The sequence below is a fragment of the Eucyclogobius newberryi genome, unplaced genomic scaffold, assembly GCF_026437365.1.
Source record: "Eucyclogobius newberryi isolate DKJ021-1_F unplaced genomic scaffold, fEucNew1.0.hap1 SCAF_4, whole genome shotgun sequence".
NCBI classification, from domain to species: domain Eukaryota; kingdom Metazoa; phylum Chordata; class Actinopteri; order Gobiiformes; family Gobiidae; genus Eucyclogobius; species Eucyclogobius newberryi.
Window position 1 is genome coordinate 5,282,618 of NW_027316056.1, and position 25,598 is coordinate 5,308,215.

The window sequence follows — 25,598 nt, forward strand, 5'->3', positions numbered from 1 at the left end:
GCCGGGAGAAGGATTTCCTATGGGTGCAGAGTCCGGGGGAGGTAAATACAGTCAAAATAAGCAGATTTCTGACTCCATTGCAAAATAATAGTAACTCAACACTACTCCAAAACAAGGCGCTTGATTAGCATTAGCCATGTTTATGACCTGCGTCACCAAAAGTCAAGTTTACATGGCTAAGTTACGTTGGCGTGATTGGAATAGATCAATGAGAGCCGGGGGGAGCTGTTCCAACATCAAATATGAATAATTTTTGCTAAGTAGCGTGTCAAATTAGCTTAGCCGTTAGCATTAATACTTTTGATTAGGTTTGTGCTGTATGCTAGTGCTTAGCTTGCGTTCTTAGCATTTCTTAGCAGTGAAATAACATGCACTGGATACAAGACGCTTAGTGGAGCGCATTTAAAGCAAATCTAACATTAAGGCTAGAAAATAACATTATATTCTTATTGGCATCGATAGAGTGGAATTTACAGTTGAATTGCAGCCGATGTAATGGCTTTGCGCTTTGTCTCTCTGGTTTTACCAAGTGGGTTTTCTGCTCCTTCTCAGCTGAAGACATTAACAAACCACTGCCGCTTGTTTTAGCAATGTAGTTGAAATGTGTAGTTTAAATGCGTGAGTGAAGTACAGTTAGTGGCTTTAAAGATTTGGGCAGAAATAGAACAGGCTCCCCACAGAATCATGTCAACTGTAGACCTGGAGTTAGTGTTGAGTTCTGTCAAAGAGAAGTCGACCCGGACTCGACCCGGACTCGACCCGTTCAGGTGCGCCCGGCTACACAGTATTTTTAAGGGTCTAGTTTTACAGTAACAGTATTCTATCATTTCATTGCCTGACAATGGATGTCTTGTCAGTGTTTTTAACCTCAGATAAAAAATAGTTTTTTGTGCACTTATTGCCCATCGTGAGCTCTCTTATTCTTGGTGTGTAAGTGCATTGAGATCCCCCTGAGGGACCTGTGTATAGTCTTGCAGCATTGGTTCTAACCTGAAGAAATAACATGAAAATGAATGAATTCATAATAATAAAGATAATCTTATACTTAAAAAAGAACAAAAAAGACAGTGACTCTAGTTGTTGTTTGTGGCATGGTTATGCATTCAATGGTCATCATTTTAACGATTAAAAACGAAAAAAACAAAAAAATCATTCTTTTCCACGGGCGCTGTTCTGCTGATTTCATTTTCGTTTCCACTCTTTGTGCAGTATTGCCGTTCCTTGTTGCTAATGGTGTTGCTAAGCTAGCTTGCTTGCTCAGTTGTTTACCACCAGAGCAATATATTGTAGCATTTCTTTTGACCAATATTGAAATTTAAAACCATTCCTGTTTCCTCAAAAAGCGATCAAAGTGCATGAATCTATGGCTGCGAATCTTAAGTGATATGACGTAATCATGATTATGAATATAGTTCCTCCTAAACTAATAAAGCAGGTTTTGCGGTTGTTAATTATAAATGTATTGCTCTGGCTCATTGTCCCTCTGCTCGTTCGCATCCTCTTCCTCGCCTACTGCCTCGGCCACTGCGACCTCTCCAGCGCTTCATCTATTCTCCACTCCAGATAGAAATGATAAGACGCTGGGTTTTTTTCACTTCCTGCGGTCACGCGCTCTAAAATATACATGCAAGGGATGTTTCCAAGCAACTAGCACGGTAGTCTGAAGACATAGCGATAGTGAGTTTTTTCATTCAATCTTCATCAAACGTGGCCTTCAACTGTAACTATTGGAATGGGGAGAGGATGGGAGCTGCGTAGTTCCCTTCTTTTTGTTTTCAATTTTCCGATGTCTTTTTGTGATTAATATATGTAATTTAACACTATTAATCCCATGTCCTTATGTCCATCCATAGCATGAATACATTTGTTAGTAGTAATCAATTAAAAGTATTTATTACAAACGGCACTGAGTAAGAAAAATGACCTCATATAATGTCAAGCTGTCTTGCCCTTTCAGACAAATATTTAACTTGAAATTGAAATTTGACAGCAAAAATATCTTGAAACAGGGGAGACAACACAAATGAACATAACAGATTCATATTTTAACTAAAAAATAACTATGTAATTGCTGCAATCCACATGTTTAGTTTGGCTGGACATTTTGGACGTGGGAAGTTTAATGTCTTTTTATTGTTTGATTCTTTTCAGTTTTTCCATAGTGACTTTAGACTTTTGTATCCACTCTGGTTGCTTAGTAGCGAGCTTTATCTGAATCACTCCTCCATTTTGTACATATCTGTGCCAACAGCTTGGGCAGACAGTGGCTTTTTTATTTGTAAAGACATAAACTTGCTTGCATATATAAATAAAATGAAATAATACACTTGTGTACTTGTTAATAAAGGAACATTGAGTTTGTGTCGTCATTTCTCTACAAATATGATGTCATTTTGTATTCATAGGTCAGATACAATTATACTATTCACTTACAGAGTACTGCAAATATTTTATGCTACTGCTAATTTTATCTTGGGTGTAATATTAATGTTTATAATTTGTGTTTTACATTTGAGGAGTTAAAGGGCGCATATTGTGCAAAATTGACTACAATCTACTACTATAATCTAAATTCTGAGCATTTCTGCCGTCCAATCCCTTTGGCAATTCCCTCTGCTGCCAGTAGATGCAGTGCCAACACCAAATCCTGATGAGGGAACGCCTCACAGATAGAAAGTTTACAGTAGCTGCATTATTTTAAGTTCCATAATGAGATGCCAAAGTAAAGGTCCAAGTGCCAGTAAGAATAATGCATATGTCCTTTACATTATGGCATGCTGGATATCAGGAGCAGCCCCTGCTATAGACCAGGTTTACACCCGGTTTTGACCTGTCTTGGTTTAGTTCATGAATTACTGCTGGAGAAGTGTCAGAGGGTCATGGGGTCAGACACACTTGTACAACAAGGGCTGCAACAAGTAATCCACTAATCATGAGTCATTATTATCATTATCTGGATTATACAGACTCGAAAACACATGAAAAGATCCTTTATAAAAAAACAGTTCTTCATTTTAAAATGATTTTATACTGTGTAATACACTTTACTCATAAATAGTCTCCATCTAATAGCCTTTAGGCACCCTATTTCACCTTTTAATTGTTTAAAACCTATTTCAATGTACAATAAAAAATAATAGCCTAACTAGTCGACTAATCTGAAAAAAAGTATAATTACAGACTGGTTACAGCCCTTGTACAGCACATTAAAGTTGGGTCTAATCCTGGAACTATAGTTGGACAAGACCAGGACTAAACGACGACTTGGTGCAAATAAAACAAAAATATCTGTATTTGACCTTCACCAGAAATGCTATGGGTATATCAAAATCTTCTATAAACTAAACAAATATATATAATAATAATAATAATAATAATTTCATTTTCCAAAGCTTACAACCTTGATTTTTCCCATTTCTACACTGAAATCACATCATGTTCTGCTTCACTTTTGCTTCACTTACTTCCTTTCCAAACGTTTAAAGTGCCTTTAGCTTTATTCTCACAGTAAGAGAACAAAACACCTGTCGCTGAATAAATATAGTTTCAATTCTCGACGAACATACAATCACAGTAATCATTACATTGTAGAAGCCTCTGAGTCACACAATGTTCTTTCAAAGTCTATGAATAAATGCTGTGGTTGAACATGGCAGGTTTCTATGGTAACGCAAGCAAAGAACCACATGATGAATTCTAAAGGCCGGATCTGACATATGGTTTCAATGTTTGGCTTCTCTGTGTTCATTAAAAAAATACTTAAAAAGACAGATTTAATAGTGTCATTTTCACCATCAACCAAACTCAGATTCTGTATCATAATGTGATTAAAATGGCTCGTGTAAATTCATATAGGTAAGTGAAATGTAAACCTTAAACAAATGTCTGTAATATGTTGAATGAGAGAATAACGACTTATGAATTATGTTTTATCTTATTTATCCATCCATCCATCTTCTGCCGCTTTATCCGGGGCCGGGTCGCGGGGGCAGCAGTCTGAGCAGGGACTCCCAGACTTCCTTCTCCCCAGACACTTCCTCTAACTCCTCCAGGGGGATCCCGAGGCGTTCCCAGGCCAGCCGAGAGACATAGTCTCTCCAGCGTGTCCTGGGTCTTCCCCGGGGCCTCTTCCCGGTGGGACATGCCTGAAACACCTCCCCAGGGAGGTCTCTCCAGAACAGATGCCCGAGCCACCTCAGCTGGCTCCTCTCGACGTGGAGGAGCAGCAGCTCTACTCCGAACTCCCCCCGTGTGGCCGAGCTCCTCACCCTATCTCTACGGGAGCGCCCAGCCACCCGGCGGAGGAAACTCATTTCGACCGCTTGTATCCGCGATCTTGTTCTTTCGGTCACTACCCAAAGCTCGTGACCATAGGTGAGGTCAGAACGTAGACCGACCGGTAAATCGAGAGCTTTGTCTTTTGGCTCAGCTCCCTCTTTACCACAACGGTCCGATGCAGCGACTGCATCACTGCAGCCGCTGCACCGATCCGCCTGTCGATCTCACGCTCCATCCTTCCCTCACTCGTGAACAAGACCCCGAGATATTTGAACTCCTCCACTTGGGGCAAGGACTACCCACCCACCTGGAGAGGACAAGACAACTTTTTCCGGTCGAGAACCATGGCCTCGGATTTGGAGGTGCTGATTCTCATCCCAGCCGCTTCACACTCGGCTGCAAACCGTCCCAGTGCATGTTGCTGGTCCGGGTTTGATGGAGCCATCAGGACAACATCGTCTGCAAACAGCAGAGATGGAATCCTGTTGTCCCCAAACCGGACACCCTCCGACCCCTGACTGCGCCTAGAAATTCTGTCCATAAAAATTATGAACAGAACCGGTGACAAAGGGCAGCCCTGGCGGAGTCCAACATGCACTGGGAACAGGTCTGACTTACTGCCGGCAATGCGAACACAGCTCCTGCTCCGGTCATACAGGGACCGGACAGCCCTGAGCAAAGGGCCCCGGACCCCGTACTCCCGGAGCACCCCCCAAAGGACACCCCGAGGAACACGGTCGAAAGCCTTCTCCAGATCCACAAAGCACATGTGGACTGGTTGGGCAAACTCCCATGAACCCTCGAGCACCCGATGGAGGGTATAGAGCTGGTCCAGTGTTCCACGACCGGGACGAAAACCACTCTGATCCTCCTGAATCCGAGGTTCGACTATCGGTCGGATTCTCCTCTCCAGTACCTTGGAATAGACCTTACCTGGGAGGCTGAGGAGTGTGATCCCTCTGTAGTTGGAACACACCCTCCGGTCCCCCTTCTTGAACAGAGGGACCACCACCCCGGTCTGCCAGTCCAGAGGCACGGTCCCCGAACGCCACGCGATGTTGCAGAGACGTGTCAACCAAGACAGTCCTACAACATCCAGATACTTTAGGTATCTTATTTAGTGAATGCTTATTTATTCATGCCCTCTTATTTTATATTTTTTTATTTGATATTGTTGTTTCACGATGAACATTATCTCCTAAGCAAGTTCCTAGTTTTTTTTTTTTTTCTGACAGTGGCAATAAACCTTTTTTCTAATTCTAAAACACAGTAAAACAGCACGAAACGACTGGTCAACTTTAATGAGCTTTGTGTTCACTCATCATTTTCTTTCTTCTTCAAAGTTATATTTTCATTTTAAGAATTTTCGCCCAATCCCCTGTATTTACTTGCAATCATCCAAAAAATTAAAACTTATTAAAATGTCCTTTTTTTCACCAATAAAACATGTACATGAGAATCTACTCCTGCAAAACAAAACCATGAAATGCCACGATAAAGAGACAATTCTGCAGTTTTGAACAGGAAATCAATTGACCCATTTATACTTTAAGCAGTTTTAAATGAATATTCAGGTTGAAAACAACAAAATGTAAAACAATGATCTGTGTATGTTGTAGTTTAATACTGAAATATAATGAAATACTTCACCTTTAAGTGTCTGAACGAGGCTGAGGTGAGGAAACTGCACCACCTGGTGGACATTCTGGGGGACACCGTGGACAAACAGGGAGTGGCTGGGTGCATGAAGACGTTTGACATTTAATAGACAGCAAATGCATGTCTTTGGAAGGTACAAGAGCAACATCATCCATGCTGTCGCCCTGTCCCGTCCTGAGAGAGTAAACACCAGCCTTTTTCTAACTGCAGAGTAAAGAAGTGGAGCCTCGGAGACGCGCAGACATCCACGTCCTCTAGGGGACACTAAACCAAATGTGTTCTCTTCATCTGAGCAGAAATGAAGTCTTGCAGATGCTTGATCAGAAAGATTGCTTGCATATATTTTAAAGTGTTTATCCAAACATACATTTTCAATATTGAATAATTATTATTATTAATAATGATATTTTGTGGAATGGAATTGTTTATTTTAGTGAAAGCACTTAAATGGCCTATATCTATCTTATTCTCACAGTACAAGATCTATTTATAATAAGACCTGGATTATTTATTTTTTTACACAATATTCCAGACTTATTGAAGTGTTGTTTTATTTGATTATGATATGACTTTGTTTGAAGCTGTGTAAAATAAACTTTTCTTACTGGAGTGCCATTACCTCAAAATAATTATTCTCTGATAGAAGCACGGAATAGTCCAATAAAATACTCTATAATTTGAAATGTCAAATGTTCAATAATGTTCAATATCAGACACTTCCTCCAGCTCCTCCGGGGGGATCCCGAGGCGTTCCCAGGCCAAACGAGAGACATAGTCCCTCCAGCGTGTCCTGGGTCTTCTCCGGGGCCTCTTCCTGGTGGGACATGCTCGAAACACCTCCCCAGGGAGGCGCCCAGGAGGCATCCGGGACAGATGGCCGAGCCACCTCAGCTGGAGGAGCAGCGGCTCTACTCTGAGCTCCTCCCGCGCTAAGGGAGCGTCCAGCCACCCTGCGGAGGAAACTCATTTCGACCGCTTATTTCTTTGGTCATCACCCAAAGCTCATGACCATAGGTGAGGGCAGGATCGTAGATTGACCAGATCGACTCAGTCCCAAGAATTTGACCATTAATTTATAAATACTTTATGAAATAATAATAATACACCTTCAGACCAGTGTTGGGCTGTACCAGTGATTATTATCATTATTATGACAAGTATGGACAAATACCAGTGAGTGTTGACTATAAAGATTTTCACCTTATTTTACATCTTCTCTCCTCCTCAACTTGAACTGATCTTGAATTAAATATACTATGTGCACATAAGTAAAATTCAAACTATTTATAGAAGATATATTTTCAAAAATTCACAAACATTTTCACAATCAATATTTCATCATAAGAATGGATATTTTCAATACTTCAGTCAGTATCAATATGCCAATATTTGGTATTGATCCGCCTATCACTAACACAGACCTGGACCTGGTTTATACTAGATGGGTTTAGTCCTGGTTCAACCCGTGTTTTGAGCTGGTTTGGAGCTGGTTTAGATCTAGTGGTGTGGTTTGATTCCTTTTTATTTGGTTTAGTATGTTTCGCTCAGTGAGTGTCTGCGTGATGACGTCACGCAGACACTGTATCTTCTACAATTTATTTTCCATGATTTTCTATTTGGCCAGTTTTAAAACTCCTTAACGCTTTAATCGATTTCAACAAGTTATACCTCATTACGATCGCTTTCACAGTAGTACGTGTGTTATTACTTTTGACATTTGAACAACTTGTTCCCCAGTGAAATAAATGGGACATTATGAGTGTCTGCGTAATTCTTTAGGCTTTATTCCATCCATCCATCCATTTCCTACCGCTTGGTCCCTTTCAGGGTCACGGGTGACTGGAGCCTATCTCAGTGACTTCGGGCCTTAGGCGGGGTACACCCTGGACAGTGGCCAACTTGTCGCAGGGCCAACACAGAGACATAGACATGACAGACAGTTCACGCTCACATTCATTCACTAGGGCCAATTTAGAGTCACCAATTTTACCTAACACATACATGTCTTTGGACGGTGGGAGGACCCAGAGAACCCGGAGAGAACCCACGGTAACACGGGGAGAACATGCAGACCAGAGAGATCATGTATAGTTGGTCTGGTCCGGGAATCGAACCCATGATCTCCTTCTTGGGAGGCAAGAGCGCTAACCGCCTTTGCCACCGTGCACCCTAGGCTTTATTCTTTAGGCTTTATTGTTTAGACTTTATTCTTTAGACTTTTGTGACGGAGCCAGTCGAGCGAGAGAGAGAGAGAGAGGGGGAGAGAGGGAGAGGGAGAGACGCAGACACTCTAGCAATAGCTTCAGCCATTGCAAATTATCTAGTTTGATCTTTTTTTTGACTGAAATGACCTACTATTAGATAATTCCCAGGTTTTCATAAATTACGTCATTGTCCCTCTCTTTCTCCTCCCTCTCTTTCTCCTCCCTCTCTCTCTCCTCCTTCTCTTTCTCCTCCCTCTCTTTCTCCTCCCTCTCTTTCTCCTCCCTCTCTTTCTCCTCCCTCTCTCTCTCCTCCTTCTCTTTCTCCTCCACTCTTGGCTGTGGCGAGGTCGAGCGTTTGTTTGTTTTGCACACCTGCGCGTACAGGTGAACAAACGGATCCGCCTTCTTCTCCACCTCCCTCTCTTTCTCCTCCCTCTCTTTCTCCTCCCTCTCTTTCTCCTCCACTCTTGGCTGTGGCGAGGTTGAGCGTTTCTTTGTTTTGCACACCTGCGAGTACAGGTGAGCAAACGGATCCGCCTTCTGCACCTCCTTTTCTTTCTCCTCCTTGTTCTCCGCCCGTTTCACCGGCTCACTGTAAATGTGATCGTCATCCCTAAACCTTCCCACGCTCTGGACAACGCCAACTTTATCAAACACCTCCGAGTAGACCGAGTGCAGCTCAGTTTGGTTCGGTTCTGCGTTTCCGGGTGGTTTTATCGGGAGGATGCTAGCGGGGTCGACGTACAAAGCCTTGCTAACCATTGGAGATTGCATACATTCATTTAGATCAGCGTAAACATTGTCAATAACAGTTTTAGGTTTAGTTTCTTGCGTGGGCAGTGAAGGTAGAGGCATTAACGTTATCGGCGCTGGTTGGGAAGGTGCAGCCTCTTCGTTGTCCACTTTAAGTTTGTTTTCAAAGATGGCCGACTTGTTGTTTACCTCGAGCATTCTGGGTAAAGGGGAGTGGGTCTGTCGGTTTGGCGTGATTGATTTGTCCACTTCCAAGGCGTGTCCACCAGGCGGCGCCATGTGCGTGGTCTTGCGTTTGATGGTGGATTGGATTAAAGTGAAGATGGTCTCGGCTTGACTAGTCTCGAAGATGAAGGTTCCTGGGCCGCAGTCGCAACGTCGGCCCGTTTCTATGGACAACGAGACCTGGAGAGAAACAACTATATGTAAGTGTACCTTTAAAGTGGCGTGCATCCTAACTATTCACCACAATGAATGTAACGCGCCTTTTCACAACTTTCAAAGACCAATTTGAGTATTGCCATTACGGTATGGCTAACTATGCTATGCTAACCAATGAGTTATAATACAGACGAGAGAGATGGTGGACTCTGTTACCATGCCAGTGGAGAAGCGACACTATTCTAAATGAAAATAATGTAAAAAACAAGGTCATAAAATGAATGCATTAAAATAATTACATTCAAATATATTGATATATTTGGGGTGCTAATAATGCTAATATTTCCCCCTGAATTGTGAACATGAATATTCACCCCAAAAAAACTCCACTAGTCTATATTTTATGGAGAATGTTTTTGTGTCCTCTGTAAAAGGCCCACTCCTTGAGGCCCCTTGCTGGTGAGGCCCCTGACTGCAACCTTTTATAGCCTCCCCTTGTACCTTGTCTTTCCCGTATCTCCGGAGGAGTTCGTAGGGCCACTCCTGGACTGTGATCATCAGCGTGTCTTTGAGCAGCAACGCCTCACGATCCACCTTCAGCCAGTACGTCCCCTGTAGGCCACACCGTGCAGCTGCATCCGTCTTCTGCAACGTCACCCGGAAATCTGAAACTGCACAAAAATAATTTTTCAATCTTCTGTTAATCAAAGCATGTGGTTTGGACAGGGTTTTACGGAGCCCACAGGGGACATTAGCCAAATATAATATTATTATTTGGCCACAAGATATTATCACATTCCCCCCCCCAAAAAAAAAAATCAACAAAAAATCACGTGGAAACCTGTTAATCATCTTGAGGGAATGAGTTAATTTATGATGTATATTATTTTTCTTATATTTTTCGACAGGCAGGTATAGCCGGTATGGCAGGTGACCTCTTGGAGGCGCTCTTAAATACCAGAGACCGGAAGAACAATTGAAAGAAAGGATAAAAGATACTAGAATGCAGGACGCAATGGACCGTGACTCCAAAATCAAACAGTATTTTATGCAAGGGATGAGTTCTCCAGGGATATCCCGAGGCGTTCCCAGGCCAGCCGAGAGACATAGTCTCTCCAGCGTGTCCTGGGTCTTCCCCGGGGCCTCTTTCCGATGGGACATGGCCAAAAACCTTCCCAGGGAGGCGCCCAGAAGGCATCCGGAACAGATGCCTGAACCACCTCAGCTGGCTCCTCTCGACGTGGAGGAGCAGTGGCTCTACACTGAGCTCCTCCTGTGTGAGCTCCTCCCCCTATCTCTAAGAGAGCGCCCAGCCACCCGGCGGAGGAAACTCATTTCGACCGCTTGTATCCGCGATCTTGTCCTTTCGGTCACTACCCAAAGCTCATGACCAAAGGTACAGTATATCCTTGTTATGAATGTATTATACCGGTGCTTTTACCATATGTAGCCTGGAGCAGCACTGTTGCCCACACAGGACAATAAAGTTGATCTTATCGTATCTTACACTCTACAACGCAAGAATAAAAATACAACTGAACCTGGATGAGGGACAGGGCATTACAGTAGTAATAATAATGTGTGAATGAAAGTCTATCTATCTAAACAAAACTCAACACCATATAGCGAGAAAACCACTTTAAAACAGTGGGACGAAACACTTCATAGTCTTTTTGCAACTTAACTTTGTACAGGGATATTTTATTTAAGGCAAGATAAAACCCCATGAGGTCAAAATCTCTATTTCAAGGGTGATCTAGGCCAAGTGCACATGTCATAATATCTTACCCTCATCTGCTGAGGCGTAGATAGCATTTTCCTCCATCTGCGGCTTTATCACTGGGACACTACTTTTCTGAAATAGAAGAAAAAAGAGAGGGGCATTATTTAGAGTCATTATATGGATTTTAAATGTGTTTATTTGTTTCTGTTTTTACCTGAAAAGTGTTCTGACAGAGCCTGTCGACCCACTCAGCACAGTCGTCTTTGAGAGCAGCAAACACCAGAGTCCTGTCCTGAGTCTCCACACAAAATGCACACATGTTCTCCTGCAAATAATACAACGAGAGTACTCAATAAGTCACACGTAATGACTCTAACTTAATGAAATAAACAGTGAGTTTGATGTTGACCATGGGACAGGCCTCAGCGTTGGGGGGCAGGCGCAGCACATTGAGCAGCTCAGACAGTCGCACCACTTTGGGTTTCCTCTCGCCCAGAGCTTGAGGCCTCCGCAGGCCGTGCTCTCCGGTCGTACCTGAGGAGACACGTCAGCTGCTCAGGCCAGATCACAGGAAAGAAGAGGACAAGTTGGAAAGTAGAAAAGTACAGCACATTTTTTCAGTGTTTATATTAAATTGTAGAAAAATGTATACTTTCCACAATATCGATAGAAAACATTGCATTCTGAAACAGTGCTCTGTCATAAACCACCACCAGGAGAAGCTATTGCACAGGTTTAAAAAGACACTGAAGAGAGCAGCTTCAGAGCAAACAGGCCCTATTAGTGAGGACGCTGAAAGAACTAATGATTAAACTATCTTATCTTTACAGCAGGGTCTTTGAGCTCAGAGCTGCTGCCTTAACATACTCAGAAACTTTGTTTTGAGTATGTTTGCAAAGAAAGATATTGTACTTCTGAGTAGTTTTTTGCACTAGGCTTTTACTACTTTTATTACTTGAGCAACATTGTTATTAAACTAAGAGTACTCTAGTTTTTCTCTCTCTTCACATTGTGAGTTAAGTCCAGATTATGCTTCAGAAACAAGAACTTTGTTCTTTCAGCCCTGAACAAACCTTTAGCTTTTTATGAAGTATCAATTGCCCTTAAAGCTAAGTGACAAAAGTTTTGTGATGAAAATATTAAATAGTTTGATTATTTGTGTTTTTGTACATCTCCTTCAGATACTATATACAGTTTTCAAATTATTCTGATCCATCCTCCAATATTTCGTGTATTATTGATGTTTTTCCCTTCCAGAATCAGATCAGAATCAGAAATGGTTTATTGCCATTGTCAATGAACAGAATTCACAAACATTTGCTTTTGCTTTGGTGATTCGGCGCACCATAAAACAATGAACAATAATAAAAATGCTATGGGATAAAAATAGGTTTACTATGTACACACAATTTACACATGTAGTGCAGAAAGTGAACAGTGCAGTGAGTGATTAAATCAGTGTGTTCATGAGCCCAACGACAGAGGGAAAGAAACTGTTCTTGTGGAGGGAGGTTCTGGTCCGGATGGACTGTAGCCTCCTGCCTGATGGGAGTGGCCTCCTGCCTGATGGGAGTGGCCTCCTGCCTGATGGGAGTGGCCTCCTGCATGAGGGGAGTGGCCTCCTGCCTGAGGGGAGTGGCTCAAATAGTCCAGGGTGAGAAGGCTCAGCTGTGATCTGACCTGCTCGTCTCAGAGTCCTGGAGATGTACAGGTCCTGCAGAGATGGAAGTCTGCAGCCGATCACCTTCTCAGCAGAGCGCACAATGCACTGTAGTCTCTGTTTGTCCCTGGCTGTGGCTCCAGCGTACCACACTGTGATGGAGGAGGTGATGGAGGAGGTGATGGAGGAGGTGACGGAGGAGGTGAGGATGGACTCAATGATGGTCGTGTAGAACTGCACCAGCATCTGCGCTGTCAGCTTGGCTTTTCTCAGCTGCCACAGGAAGTACATCTTCTGCTGGGTCTTCTTGATGAGGGAGCTGATGGTGGCTCCACTTGAGGTCCTGGGTGATGGTGGTGCAGAGGAAACAGAACTCACTCCGTCTGAGATGAGCCCGATGAGGGTGGTGTTGTCTGCAAACTTGATCAGTTTTACAGAGGCATGGCTGGAGGTGCAGCAGTTTGTGTACAGGGAGAAGAGCAGGGGAGAAAGTACACAGCCCTGTGGAGCTTCTGTGCTGATAGTCTGTGTGTCTGAGACATTCTTCCCCAGCCACACACACTGCCTCTGATCCATCAGGAAGTCAGTGCTCCACCTGCAGGTGGATACAGGCGCATTGAGCTGGGAGAGCTTGTCCTGGAGCAGAGCAGGAGGTGGTGTTGATGCAGAGCTGAAGTCCACAAACAGGATCCTGGTGTAGGTTCCCGGGGAGTCCAGATGCTGCAGGTGAAGTGGAGAGCCAGGTTGATGGCGTCGTCCACAGACCTGTGGGCTCTGTAGGCGAACTGCAGGGGGTCCAGCAAGGGGTCCAGCAAGGGGTCCAGCAGGGGGTCCAGCAAGGGGTCCAGCAGGGGGTCCAGCAGGGGTGAGGTGAGGGACTTGAGGTGGGGAAGGACCAGGCGCTCAAATGCCTTCATGACTAGACGTCAGCGCCACAGGTCTGTGGTCATGAAGTCCAGTGACGCCCATGCGTCCTATACTTGGGAAATACTTCAAATGTGTTTTCACCCTTTTTCCTCTTCATAATTAACAGTTGATTGTGTTTTTTCACGTCACTCACGCCACAGCACGTTAATAACCATTAAAAAAATAAACAAGATAAATAAATAAACTAATAAATAAAGAATAAATGCATGTAACAGAATGTGATAAAATGTGAATATATGATTATATTTCTGTGATGTATTTTATCTGCATAATAGTGATATTTTATCTGCATCATTAGTCTAAGAGAAGAACGGGTGTGTGACAGCATTTGTTTGTGAAGGGGTCGTAAAGATGGGCCAAAGAATGTTGCCCCAGGGGGGGGAGTTGCACCCCCCTTGCAGGCTTTATCTCTACGGAAAAATACCAAGTGCCTTGATGTGAGGCTGACCAATGAGAAATGTGACCCGCCTATTCCAGAATATCTAATAAAACCAACCAGCATGGGAAAAAACAGGGTGAGACGCAGGAGGGTCAGCCAGGCTCCTTACAACGGCCTGGCTGACACAGTCCCCGCGTTTTCTCCCATGCATGCCACACAAATGTCTGATGTTTCTGTGTCGTTTCATATTCTAGGTTGAATTGTGTTCTCTATGTGTTAAGGAATAGCATCGGGTGCATGTCTAATTCCATGACACAGAATTATTATAATATAGATAATAATCATTACCAAAAAACTGGAGAGAAAAAATAAATACCAAAATGCAAACTCTCATAAAAGAAAAATACATTTTAACGCTTTTTCAGGAAGTCTGCCATGTTTGACTTTTTTATTTTATAATCATACTTGTGCTCGTTTTTTTGTCCGATCGAGCTCAAAACAACTCTAAAGACATTGAAATTTAATAAATATTCAGGAAAATTTTGATATTCCTTACGGTCTTTCCGTAACACGCCCTCAATAAAGGCTTAATTTCCTGTTTTTTCAAGGACAAGTCACGTCTATTGGAATTGATCTGCGGAGCTCATATTTCATTCACTAATGTGTTTTTATGATCTGATTGGAAATAATGAATACCATGTAACAAATTGACTCTATAGCGCCACCTACCCACTGTGTGAAAAACTCAACATTGTCTGATTTGTTTGAAACTAATGGATTATATTCTCCTCGAGACGCCATGAAAAAAGTGCATTACAGATATATTTTCACAATTGGCCAGCAGGGGCGCAATGAATGCCTTCACTTCCTCTTTCATTTGAAATGTTCTCATTTTGATGGAACATTTCCTCTCGCGCTGTGGTCTTAGCATTAGCGTTAGCATCAGCATTAGCGGCGGGTCTTTGTTGCTAGGGGACGGAGGTTTAGGGAGGAGGGGGTTTAAAGAATAAAGTCTAAGAGAATGCAGTGTCGGGGCAATCGCAATCAAAACACGGTCGCGCGGGAAGGCGGTCGAGCCATCATCGCCGATACCGCGGCTTTAACATTTTAATTGCATTTTTTTGAAAAGGGGCATTGCACTTATCAACATCACACAATGTTAATGTGCCCGAGGTAGCCAGATGTTGAAAAAGCCTCCTAAAAGCCATTGGTTTGGTTTCAGATCCTTCTCCCGTGTCCCTGGAGCAGCTCACACTGGGACCATCACTTATTCATGGACATCAGAACATCTCCCTTGTCGTCTGCTGTTCAGACTCTGATCCACGCCTGTCCTCGGCCTCTACATAAAGCTCCGTCTCCAGCCTGTCTCGCTCAAAGATCTGTTTCATGTTTCTGTAACATTTCCTGGATTATTTAAAACATCTGAGCAGAACATGTTCGCACTGGAATTATATCTTAGGTCCAAGAAGTGGGGAAAGTTATGTAACTGAAAGTCCTTGTTATGTTAAAGGCGGTCGATCAATGCCTCTGCCGATCCATAGCAACGCTCACTGAAGTGTCTTTCCTGTCAGCTGAGGAAGGAAAGAGCTTCTTCTTCTTCTTCTTCTTCTTCTTCTTCTTCTTCTTCTAACAACAGAAGAATAAGTAATTATCTATTCTAGACACATAGAAAATAAAACAACACAATAAAATCCTTACAACAAAAAGACATATGCCAAAACCATTGCTTGGAAGTCCCTTACTTAAATTAATTTACAAAAAAACAAACAGAAAACAACTTTTTTCCAAATTATGATAATGTTTTACAAAATGAAAATATCCAGCATTACTTTCTGATAAAATGAAAATCCCTAGAAGAATAATCAAATTGAGCATATCTTTGTATTTCATTTTTTGAATGTCACACCAGAATGTGGTCGATACATGACAACACCAAAATAAATGGTCAATGGATTCTACTTTAATAAAAACAAAAATGACACATATCACATTCCTCAAGACCCCAAATTTAGCAGTTTTACAAAGCAACAGAAAATGTCTTACCATTTCTTAAAGGTTTTAGATGAAATCTTTGTTACAATCTAAATAGAAATGATTAATATTTTTCCTTTTATTACCGTCCTGCACAGATTAGGCTTGTCAAAAATATCAAAAATCAGATTCTAGTATCGAGACTAGATGCTATTTGACCAGTATCGACACTAAAAAAAGAAAAATTGTGAGAACTAGAATAAGACCTCAAGACAACTAAATCTGTGGCATTATTTCAAACTCCAGGGTGTTTTTTTTTTTTTTTTTTTGTCGAGAGAACAATATTAAAGCGTGGACAGAGTGGTACCTCCCAGAGTCTGTATCTCGAGGCGTCCGATTCCGCTGCTGCTCGGAGGGACCAGAGTCAACCACACCGGCTTCCATTTCTGAAACACGTTTAACACACAAACAGGTAGAGAGAGTAATTACAACACCAGCCAATAACCTTTCACCATATTTGAGCAATTTATATACTTCATCTGATTAGTTCCAGAGTTTGGGGAATAATTCACACCGACAAAGTGCAGGGAAAAGTGGATAATCATCTAAAAATAGAGCTCCAACTGCAACAAACTTTGTATACTAACTAATGAGATTAAACTATAGATTTGCGACTTGAGAACATCTTCATAGAGTGTAAAAGTCATTAAGAATAAAAACCTTTCACACGTTTCTTGTGCGATTTCGGGGTCAGACTCGTTTGGAATCTGTGTTTATTTCATAAAGTTGACAATGTGTTGTATAATACACTATACAACTTTTCTAAATGCTTTAATTAGAAACTTTATTTACTGTGTTGCGACTCGAGGCATCGTGCACTAATACCTAATATCTAATATATATATATACACATACGTGCATGTGTGTATATATACATACGTACATATACACACACACACACACACAGTTCATGCATTTTACATTTTCTCATGTTACAGTCTTATTCCAGAATGGATTAAATTATTTTTTTCCCCAGAATGTCAATGCGAAAGAAGGTTGTTTGAATTATTTGCAAATGTATGTAAAATAAAAACTACAAAAACACTTGTACATAAGTATTCATAGCCTTGGCCCAAATGACAGCCTCAAGGCTTTTGGAGTCTAATGCTACAAGCGTGTTGCACCTAACCTCAGGGTTCAGAATAAGCGGTATCGCAAAATGCGATGCAATTTCTCTCAAATGCGATGCATTTGTCAGAAAAAAGTGTTTTTGTATCACAGCAATTACTGTGAAATTACTGTGAAATTCATGTGCAATCTATGTGCTGTCGTGACACATATTCATGTGCAATTACTGTCGGGATCACATGCAATGGTATTTATTTATTTATTTGTCTATGGGAGTTTTTATTTATTTATAGGAGATCTTCTACTGAAAGTGTTTTTCAGACTTCCTATAAGTGATCTGTTCTTCTGTATCTACCTCTGTATCTACCTGCGTTGCACCAATGAAATTTCCCCATGTGGGACAATAAAGGAATATCTTATCTTATCTTATCTTATACAAAAATGTGTGTTCAATTGTGTAACCAAAGCGCCTAAAAGTACTGATCACTCGTCAATCGATCGTCATGTGGGACGCTGTGTGGACATGACACATGTAGGACGCTGTGTGGACATGACACATGTAGGACGCTGTGTTGACGCTGTGTTGACATGACACATGTAGGACGCTGTGTTGACATGACACATGTAGGACGCTGTGTTGACATGACACATGTAGGACGCTGTGTGGACATGACACATGTAGGACGCTGTGTTGACATGACACATGTAGGACGCTGTGTGGACATGACACATGTAGGACGCTGTGTGGACATGACACATGTAGGACGCTGTGTTGACATGACACATGTAGGACGCTGTGTGGACATGACACATGTAGGACGCTGTGTGGACATGACACATGAAGGGACATGACACATGTAGGACGCTGTGTTGACATGACACATGTAGGAAGCTGTGTTGACATGACGCATGTAGGACGCTGTGTTGACATGACACATGTAGGACGCTGTGTGGACATGACACATGTAGGACGCTGTGTGGACATGACACATGTAGGACGCTGTGTTGTCATGACGCATGTAGGACGCTGTGTTGACATGACACATGTAGGACGCTGTGTTGACATGACACATGTAGGACGCTGTGTGGACATGACACATGTAGGACGCTGTGTTGTCATGACGCATGTAGGACGCTGTGTTGACATGACGCATGTAGGACGCTGTGTGGACATGACACATGTAGGACGCTGTGTGGACATGACGCATGTAGGACGCTGTGTTGACATGACGCATGTAGGACGCTGTGTGGACATGACGCATGTAGGACGTTGTGTTGACATGACGCATGTAGGACGCTGTGTGGACATGACACATGTAGGACGCTGTGTGGACATGACGCATGTAGGACGCTGTGTTGACATGACGCATGTAGGACGCTGTGTGGACATGACGCATGTAGGACGTTGTGTTGACATGACGCATGTAGGACACTGTGTTGACATGACACATGTAGGACGCTGTGTTGACATGACACATGTAGGACGCTGTGTCATGGACGCTGTGTTGTCATGACAGATGTAGGACGCTGTGTGGACATGACACATGTAGGACGCTGTGTTGACATGACACATGTAGGACGCTGTGTGGACATGACACATGTAGGACGCTGTGTTGACATGACACATGTAGGACGCTGTGTGGACATGACACATGTAGGACACTGTGTTGACATGACACATGTAGGACGCTGTGTTGACATGACACATGTAGGACGCTGTGTCATGGACGCTGTGTTGTCATGACACATGTAGGACGCTGTGTGGACATGACACATGTAGGACGCTGTGTTGACATGACACATGTAGGACGCTGTGTGGACATGACACATGTAGGACGTTGTGTTGACATGACACATGTAGGACGCTGTGTCATGGACGCTGTGTTGACATGACACATGTAGGACGCTGTGTTGACATGACACATGTAGGACGCTGTGTTGACATGACACATGTAGGACGCTGTGTTGACATGACACATGTAGGAGGCTGTGTGGACATGACACATGTAGGACGCTGTGTGGACATGACACATGAAGGGACATGACACATGTAGGACGCTGTGTGGACATGACACATGTAGGACGTGTGTTGACATGACACATGTAGGACGCTGTGTGGACATGACACATGTAGGACGCTGTGTGGATATGACACATGTAGGACGCTGTGTGGATATGACACATGTAGGACGCTGTGTGGACATGACACATGTAGGACGTGTGTTGACATGACGAGTCCCGCTGCTGTCTCAGATAACGAGTCTGAAAGTGGGAGGAGGGTTACCCCCCCACGAGTCTGAAGGTTCCTCATAGGCTAAAGTGAAGGGTCAGACGGCATGGGGGTGTGGTCAGTCTGTAAAATGTGCACGAAGCACGAAGACACGCACTGGAGCTCGTCACGTTTGATGTACCAGCTGCTCACAGGAGGCACCCCAAGTTGTACTGTGTATGTACAAATAACAAGGGAACATCTGAATCCTCCACTCTATGCCTTCATTTGATCATAAGTATAGAAATGATATATGTATATATAGAAACGCGTGATCCGATCACCGTAGGATTGGTAGTCAAAAAGGAAATTCAGCTGGCCAAGACGGGAGTGTCTACACAGCCGCGGCGCGCGGCCGAAACTGCTGAGCTATTTGAGTTAATTCATTCATTAATAATACGATAAGGAGCTCAGGCTATGCACAGAAACAAGTCGGTTATGGAAAATACGTGAGTTTAATCATAAAAAGTGCATCAACACTAGAAAAGTCCAAAAAGCAGTGTGTGGGGCAAAGGGAGGCGAGGAGAGCCCGCTGCACGGAGACACAGCTTCGGAGTCATGAACCTTCGGACTCGTGGGCAGCCACCGGGAGGAGCCACGTGCGGTAAAGTTAGCGTCACAGATACAGACTTCCGAGGTCAATAGCTCCTAAACGCAAAAGTCTTTGCAGATCATTCACAGCCAAAATATTCATATTTACACTGCCAAGTGACACAACCTCGTTTTTAACAATCAGATGCGTATTTTGGCCGCAGTGAATTACACTGATCCGAATGTGCAGCTCGAGCCGAGACGCGTGCTTAGGGACCGTCATCAAATGTGCAGCTCGAGCCGAGACGCGTGCTTAGGGACCGTCATCAAATGTGCAGCTCGAGCCGAGACGCGTGCTTAGGGACCGTCATCAAATGTGCAGCTCGAGCCGAGACGCGTGCTTAGGGACCGTCATCAAATGTGCAGCTCGAGCCGAGACGCGTGCTTAGGGACCGTCATGAAATGTGCAGCTCGAGCCGAGACGCGTGCTTAGGGACCGTCATGAAATGTGCAGCTCGAGCCGAGACGCGTGCTTAGGGACCGTCATCAAATGTGCAGCTCGAGCCGAGACGCGTGCTTAGGGACCGTCATCAAATGTGCAGCTCGAGCCGAGACGCGTGCTTAGGGACCGTCATCAAATGTGCAGCTCGAGCCGAGACGCGTGCTTAGGGACCGTCATGAAATGTGCAGCTCGAGCCGAGACGCGTGCTTAGGGACCGTCATGAAATGTGCAGCTCGAGCCGAGACGCGTGCTTAGGGACCGTCATCAAATGTGCAGCTCGAGCCGAGACGCGTGCTTAGGGACCGTCATCAAATGTGCAGCTCGAGCCGAGACGCGTGCTTAGGGACCGTCATCAAATGTGCAGCTCGAGCCGAGACGCGTGCTTAGGGACCGTCATCAAATGTGCAGCTCGAGCCGAGACGCGTGCTTAGGGACCGTCATGAAATGTGCAGCTCGAGCCGAGACGCGTGCTTAGGGACCGTCATCAAATGTGCAGCTCGAGCCGAGACGCGTGCTTAGGGACCGTCATCAAATGTGCAGCTCGAGCCGAGACGCGTGCTTAGGGACCGTCATCAAATGTGCAGCTCGAGCCGAGACGCGTGCTTAGGGACTGTCATCAAATGTGCAGCCGGAGCCGAGACGAGAGTACTTAGGGACCGTCATCAAATAGCAAAACGAAAAATGGAAACGTTTTATAGCTAGAATAAATAAATAGGGCGGTACAATTAAATCCTTAATCTGAGCCCTGTAACCTTCCTTTACAGAACCTCTCAAGCTCCGTCAGGTCGGATGGTAAGTGTCGGTTCACAGCCATTTTCAGATCTCAGAGATGTTCAATTGGGTTCAAGTCTGGCCTCTGGGCCACTCAGGGACATTCACAGAGCTCCTGTAGCCGCTCCTTTGTCCTCCTGGCTGTGAGCTTAGGGTCATTGTCTTGTTGGAAGATGAACCTTGGCCCCAGTCTGAGGTCCAGAGCCTCTGGAGCAGGTTTTCATCAGGGAGGTCTCTGTCTCTGATCCTGACAAGGTTCCCAGTTCCTGCTACTGAAGAACATCCCACAGCCCGATGCTGCCTCCACCGTGCTCCACTGAGATGGTCCTGACCAGGTGAAGAGCGGGGCCTAAAGAGCGGGGCCTGAAGAGCGGGGCCTGAAGAGCGGGGGGGCCTGAAGAGCGGGGCCTGAAGAGCGGGGCCTGAAGAGCGGGGCCTGAAGAGTGGGGGGGCCTGAAGAGCGGGGGGGGCCTGAAGAGCGGGGCCTGAAGAGCGGGGGGGGCTGAAGAGCGGGGGGGCCTGAAGAGCGGGGCCTGAAGAGCGGGGGGGCCTGAAGAGCGGGGGGGCCTGAAGAGCGGGGGGGCCTGAAGAGCGGGGCCTGAAGAGCGGGGGGGCCTGAAGAGCGGGGGGGCCTGAAGAGCGGGGCCAAAGAGCGGGGGGGCCTGAAGAGCGGGGGGGCCTGAAGAGCGGGGCCTAAAGAGCGGGGCCGAAGAACGGGGTCCGAAGAGCGGGGCCCGAAGAGCGGGGCCTGAGCTCCATTTTCAGTGTCATGGAAAATGCTTTTTTAATATACATTTTCAAAGAATTCAAACAGCTTTCTTTCACATTATGGGTGATGTTTGTAGAACTTTGATTTGACCTTCAGAACAAACATGGCTGAGCTCATTGCTACACAGTATTTACAGTATTTACAGTATTTACATGTGTCTATCTTGTCTTGAAAAACATTCTTACGTCGTGTTACTCACTTGACTCAATGTAGATCTATATGTTTAATGCCATTCTGTGGGACATTCTGGAGGCAAAGCATAGTAACATGGAAACACTTACAGAAATGACCTAAATAAACCTTGTAGAACACAAAGCCTGATTCACACTTGAATATAACACACTGCCACTTCCATGAGTTTAACCTGAGCTTGAACCTGCAAAAACAAATGCACAATAGTGGTTTAATTATTAAACCTATGGCTTCCTGTGCATTATGTTCCTTCACACACAGAGTCAGTGGCGTCTGTCGCAGCAGGAATGTGGAGGATGCTGTTCTGACTTGTTCAAATGAAATTCCTGGATTTTGCAACTCGCACTTTTAAAAGCACTAAAGGTTCTGAGTGGAGGACGAAGGAGACAAAGGAACCTTTATGTATAACTGCAGGTATTAGTGACGATGTGTGACTAAAATGTTAAAGATGCAGAAAGACTTTAAAAGTGTGGAGACAAAAAGTCATTCATTCTTAACTTGAGGCAAAAGTGGAGCAGAACATGTGATTTCACTGGATTAACCTGAGAACATCACAAAATATGAGAGTCAGAGCCAGGTTTAAACACATTTACAGTCGTATCTTAATCGACACTTGACATTTTTGATGAAGGCCAAGTCAAATACACAAATACCAAGTCAAATACACAAATACGTGCTGATTTTCCTCTGGTTTCCATGGTAAATCAGAAAACAGAGGCCAAAAGTACAGTCTCAGCTCAGTTTAATCTCGTCTAAAGTCTAAAACGTTCAGGCTGTTCCTTCAGTTTGACTTAGGGTTCATTTTATTCAGGCGTTTGAGGGAAATCAGTTTAAACTAAAAGTCAATCAAATTTCAGTTTTCAGTTTTCAGTGGAAATGGAAATTGATTTTTTGTTATAAAATCTTAATATTATTATTATTATTAACAGTCTACTTGATTTCACTTCTGTTCATGATTTTTTACAACATTTTGATGAAATACCAATTTTAAATACGAAAGAAAATCAATTTAAAAGACCAAATTCACCTACAACAGAAGAAAGGTGTTGAATACGATGCATTTTCACGCAGTGCACTGTACTCAGAACAATCACAAGATAAACAGATAAATCTGTCAAAACAACAACAGCAAAACTAGAAAGTACAACAAAGTGACATTTTACACTGAAATACTTTGTGTAACGAAGATAAAATATCAGCTTTTGCCTCTCTAGATGACTAAACGTTGTTTCCTCTTTAGTAACGTTCTGTCCTGTTTCTTCTCCACATCATGAAAACACTTATTTTAGTCACATTTTATATTACAACGTGGAAACAAATTTGTGATTCGTGAAAAAATTGCGCAGATACTTATAGCTATGTTTAGTTTCTTTAAAAGTGTATGAATGGAAACAACCACCGCTGCTAACTTCACCTTCTGAGCATTCCTTTCGAGTCGCGTTACCGTAGAAACCGGTCTCGTTTTTTCAAAGTAAAAGTCTTTCTCCTAAACATGCGTCCGTCACATCTGCTCTGACCTAGTGAGTGAAATGACTTACTCGTCCGGACTTTTGCGGCTGCAGGAACGCCTGGCCACTTTTGCCTGCTCCGGAGTCCATTGGCTCAGGTGTGTTTCCGACCTGCCGCTGGCTTCATGTTGGACTGGAGAGAAAGAGAGAGAGAAGGAGGGAGAGAAGAAGAGATAAAGAAGGTGTGTGTCCAGTGTGACGCACAGAAACACGAGCTGACACGCCTCACACTAACAACACGGTACAATGTAGTAATAGTAATGGCAGTAAAAGTACAAGTATGACCAAATGTTATTGTACATAACCCTCAGCCACTCCAGGCACTGTGTTCGTGTTTGTGGTTTACATTTCCTGCTGTAATTTTGGGATTATTTGTGCTAAATGTATTTTAATATCACAATTAATCTGCTTAAAGACATTTTTTATAGCCGGCTCCACTGACAGTTATTAACACACATTTTCACCTTTCTGATGGCTGTAAAAGTGTGTTTGCACCATACATAATATAAATCAAATATAACAAATCCCTGCGTTCTCTGACATTGTGGGAGTCATATTTCACATATAATACAAATAGATTTTATTCACACATTTGCACTTGGTTTTATAAATTGTGTAAATCTTTTGTTTGGGGAAGAAAAAGAAAAATAATTGCTCTTGTGTTGGATTTGTTTGCACCAAAACTAAAATGTTATTTCTGGGCAGTTTTGGGTCATAAACTGAAGTAAATTTGCATATTTGATGTGGGAAATACAACATATTTTTGTTTTTTCCCCACATGTGTTTCCAAGGGCAAAACCATGAAAATGAAGCCACGTTTTGCATACACGCAGAGGAAATGTGTCCCATGTCCTTTAACAGTGTCCCATGTCCTTTAACAGTGTCCCATGTCCTTTAACAGTGTCCCAGCGTCTCATGTCCTTTAACAGTGTCCCATGTCCTTTAACAGTGCCCCATGTCCTTTAACAGTGTCCCATGTCCTTTAACAGTGTCCCATGTCCTTTAACAGTGTCCCAGCGTCCTTTAACAGTGTCCCATGTCCTTTAACAGTGTCCCATGTCCTTCAACAGTGTCCCAGCGTCTCATGTCCTTTAACAGTGTCTCATGTGCTTTAACAGTGTCCCATGTCCTTTAACAGTGACCCATGTCCTTTAACAGTGTCCCAGCGTCCTTTAACAGTGTCCCATGTCCTTTAACAGTGTCCCATGTCCTTTAACAGTGTCCCAGCGTCCTTTAACAGTGTCCCCGCGTCTCATGTCCTTTAACAGTGTCCCATGTCCTTTAACAGCGTCCCAGCGTCCCATGTCCTTTAACAGTGTCCCAGCGTCCTTTAACAGTGTCCCATGTCCTTTAACAGTGTCCCATGTCCTTTAACAGTGTCCCAGCGTCCTTTAACAGTGTCCCATGTCCTTTAACAGTGTCCCAGCGTCCCATGTCCTTTAACAGTGTCCCATGTCCTTTAACAGTGTCCCAGCGTCCTTTAACAGTGTCCCATGTCCTTTAACAGTGTCCTATGTCCTTTAACAGTGTCCCAGCGTCCTTTAACAGTGTCCCATGTCCTTTAACAGTGTCCCAGCGTCCCATGTCCTTTAACAGTGTCCCAGCATCCCATGTCCTTTAACAGCGTCCCAGCGTCCCATGTCCTTCAGCAGTGTCCCAGCGTCCCATGTCCTTTACCAGTGTCCCAGCGTCCCATGTCCTTTAACAGTGTCCCAGCGTCCCATGTCCTTTAACAGTGTCCCATGTCCTTTAACAGTGTCCCATGTCCTTTAACAGTGTCCCAGCGTCCTTTAACAGTGTCCCATGTCCTTTAACAGTGTCCCGGCGTCCTTTAACAGTGTCCCATGTCCTTTAACAGTGTCCCAGCGTCCCATGTCCTTTAACAGCGTCCCAGCGTCCCATGTCCTTCAACAGTGTCCCAGCGTCCCATATCCTTTACCAGTGTCCCAGCGTCCCATGTCCTTTACCAGTGTCCCAGCGTCCCATGTCCTTT

The 25,598-nt window shown here is 43.9% G+C and overlaps 1 protein-coding gene across 3 annotated transcripts; it reads right to left on the minus strand.

The window, feature by feature from the left end:
* Positions 1 to 7,161: 7,161 nt before the first annotated feature.
* LOC140377973 (docking protein 1-like) lies at positions 7,162 to 23,731 on the minus strand. Of its 3 annotated transcripts, XM_072463603.1 has the most exons (8): positions 23,636 to 23,731; positions 16,303 to 16,381; positions 11,408 to 11,532; positions 11,213 to 11,323; positions 11,064 to 11,130; positions 9,777 to 9,946; positions 8,688 to 9,299; positions 7,162 to 8,555 (listed from the first exon to the last, which is right to left on the minus strand). In XM_072463603.1, exons 1-8 carry the CDS (start codon positions 23,693 to 23,695, stop codon positions 8,295 to 8,297), a joined length of 1,485 nt encoding a protein of 494 aa, XP_072319704.1. In that variant the 5' UTR covers positions 23,696 to 23,731; the 3' UTR covers positions 7,162 to 8,294. The 3 variants fall into 3 exon arrangements, with proteins under 3 accessions (XP_072319704.1, XP_072319703.1, XP_072319702.1); XM_072463602.1 differs by having other exon boundaries at positions 7,165 to 9,299; positions 9,777 to 9,940; XM_072463601.1 differs by having other exon boundaries at positions 7,167 to 9,299.
* Positions 23,732 to 25,598: the final 1,867 nt, after the last annotated feature.

Bases quoted from the DNA above. Each gene is read 5' to 3' on its own strand.
- LOC140377973 (XM_072463601.1), bottom strand. From the start codon at position 23,695: ATGGACTCCGGAGCAGGCAAAAGTGGCCAGGCGTTCCTGCAGCCGCAA. The intron at 11,533-16,302 runs GTACCACTCTGT...GTGTCTCCTCAG, and splicing joins CGAGATACAGACTCTGGGAG to GTACGACCGGAGAGCACGGC. The intron at 9,300-9,776 runs GTACAAGGGGAG...GTTTCTCTCCAG, and splicing joins GGAGATACGGGAAAGACAAG to GTCTCGTTGTCCATAGAAAC.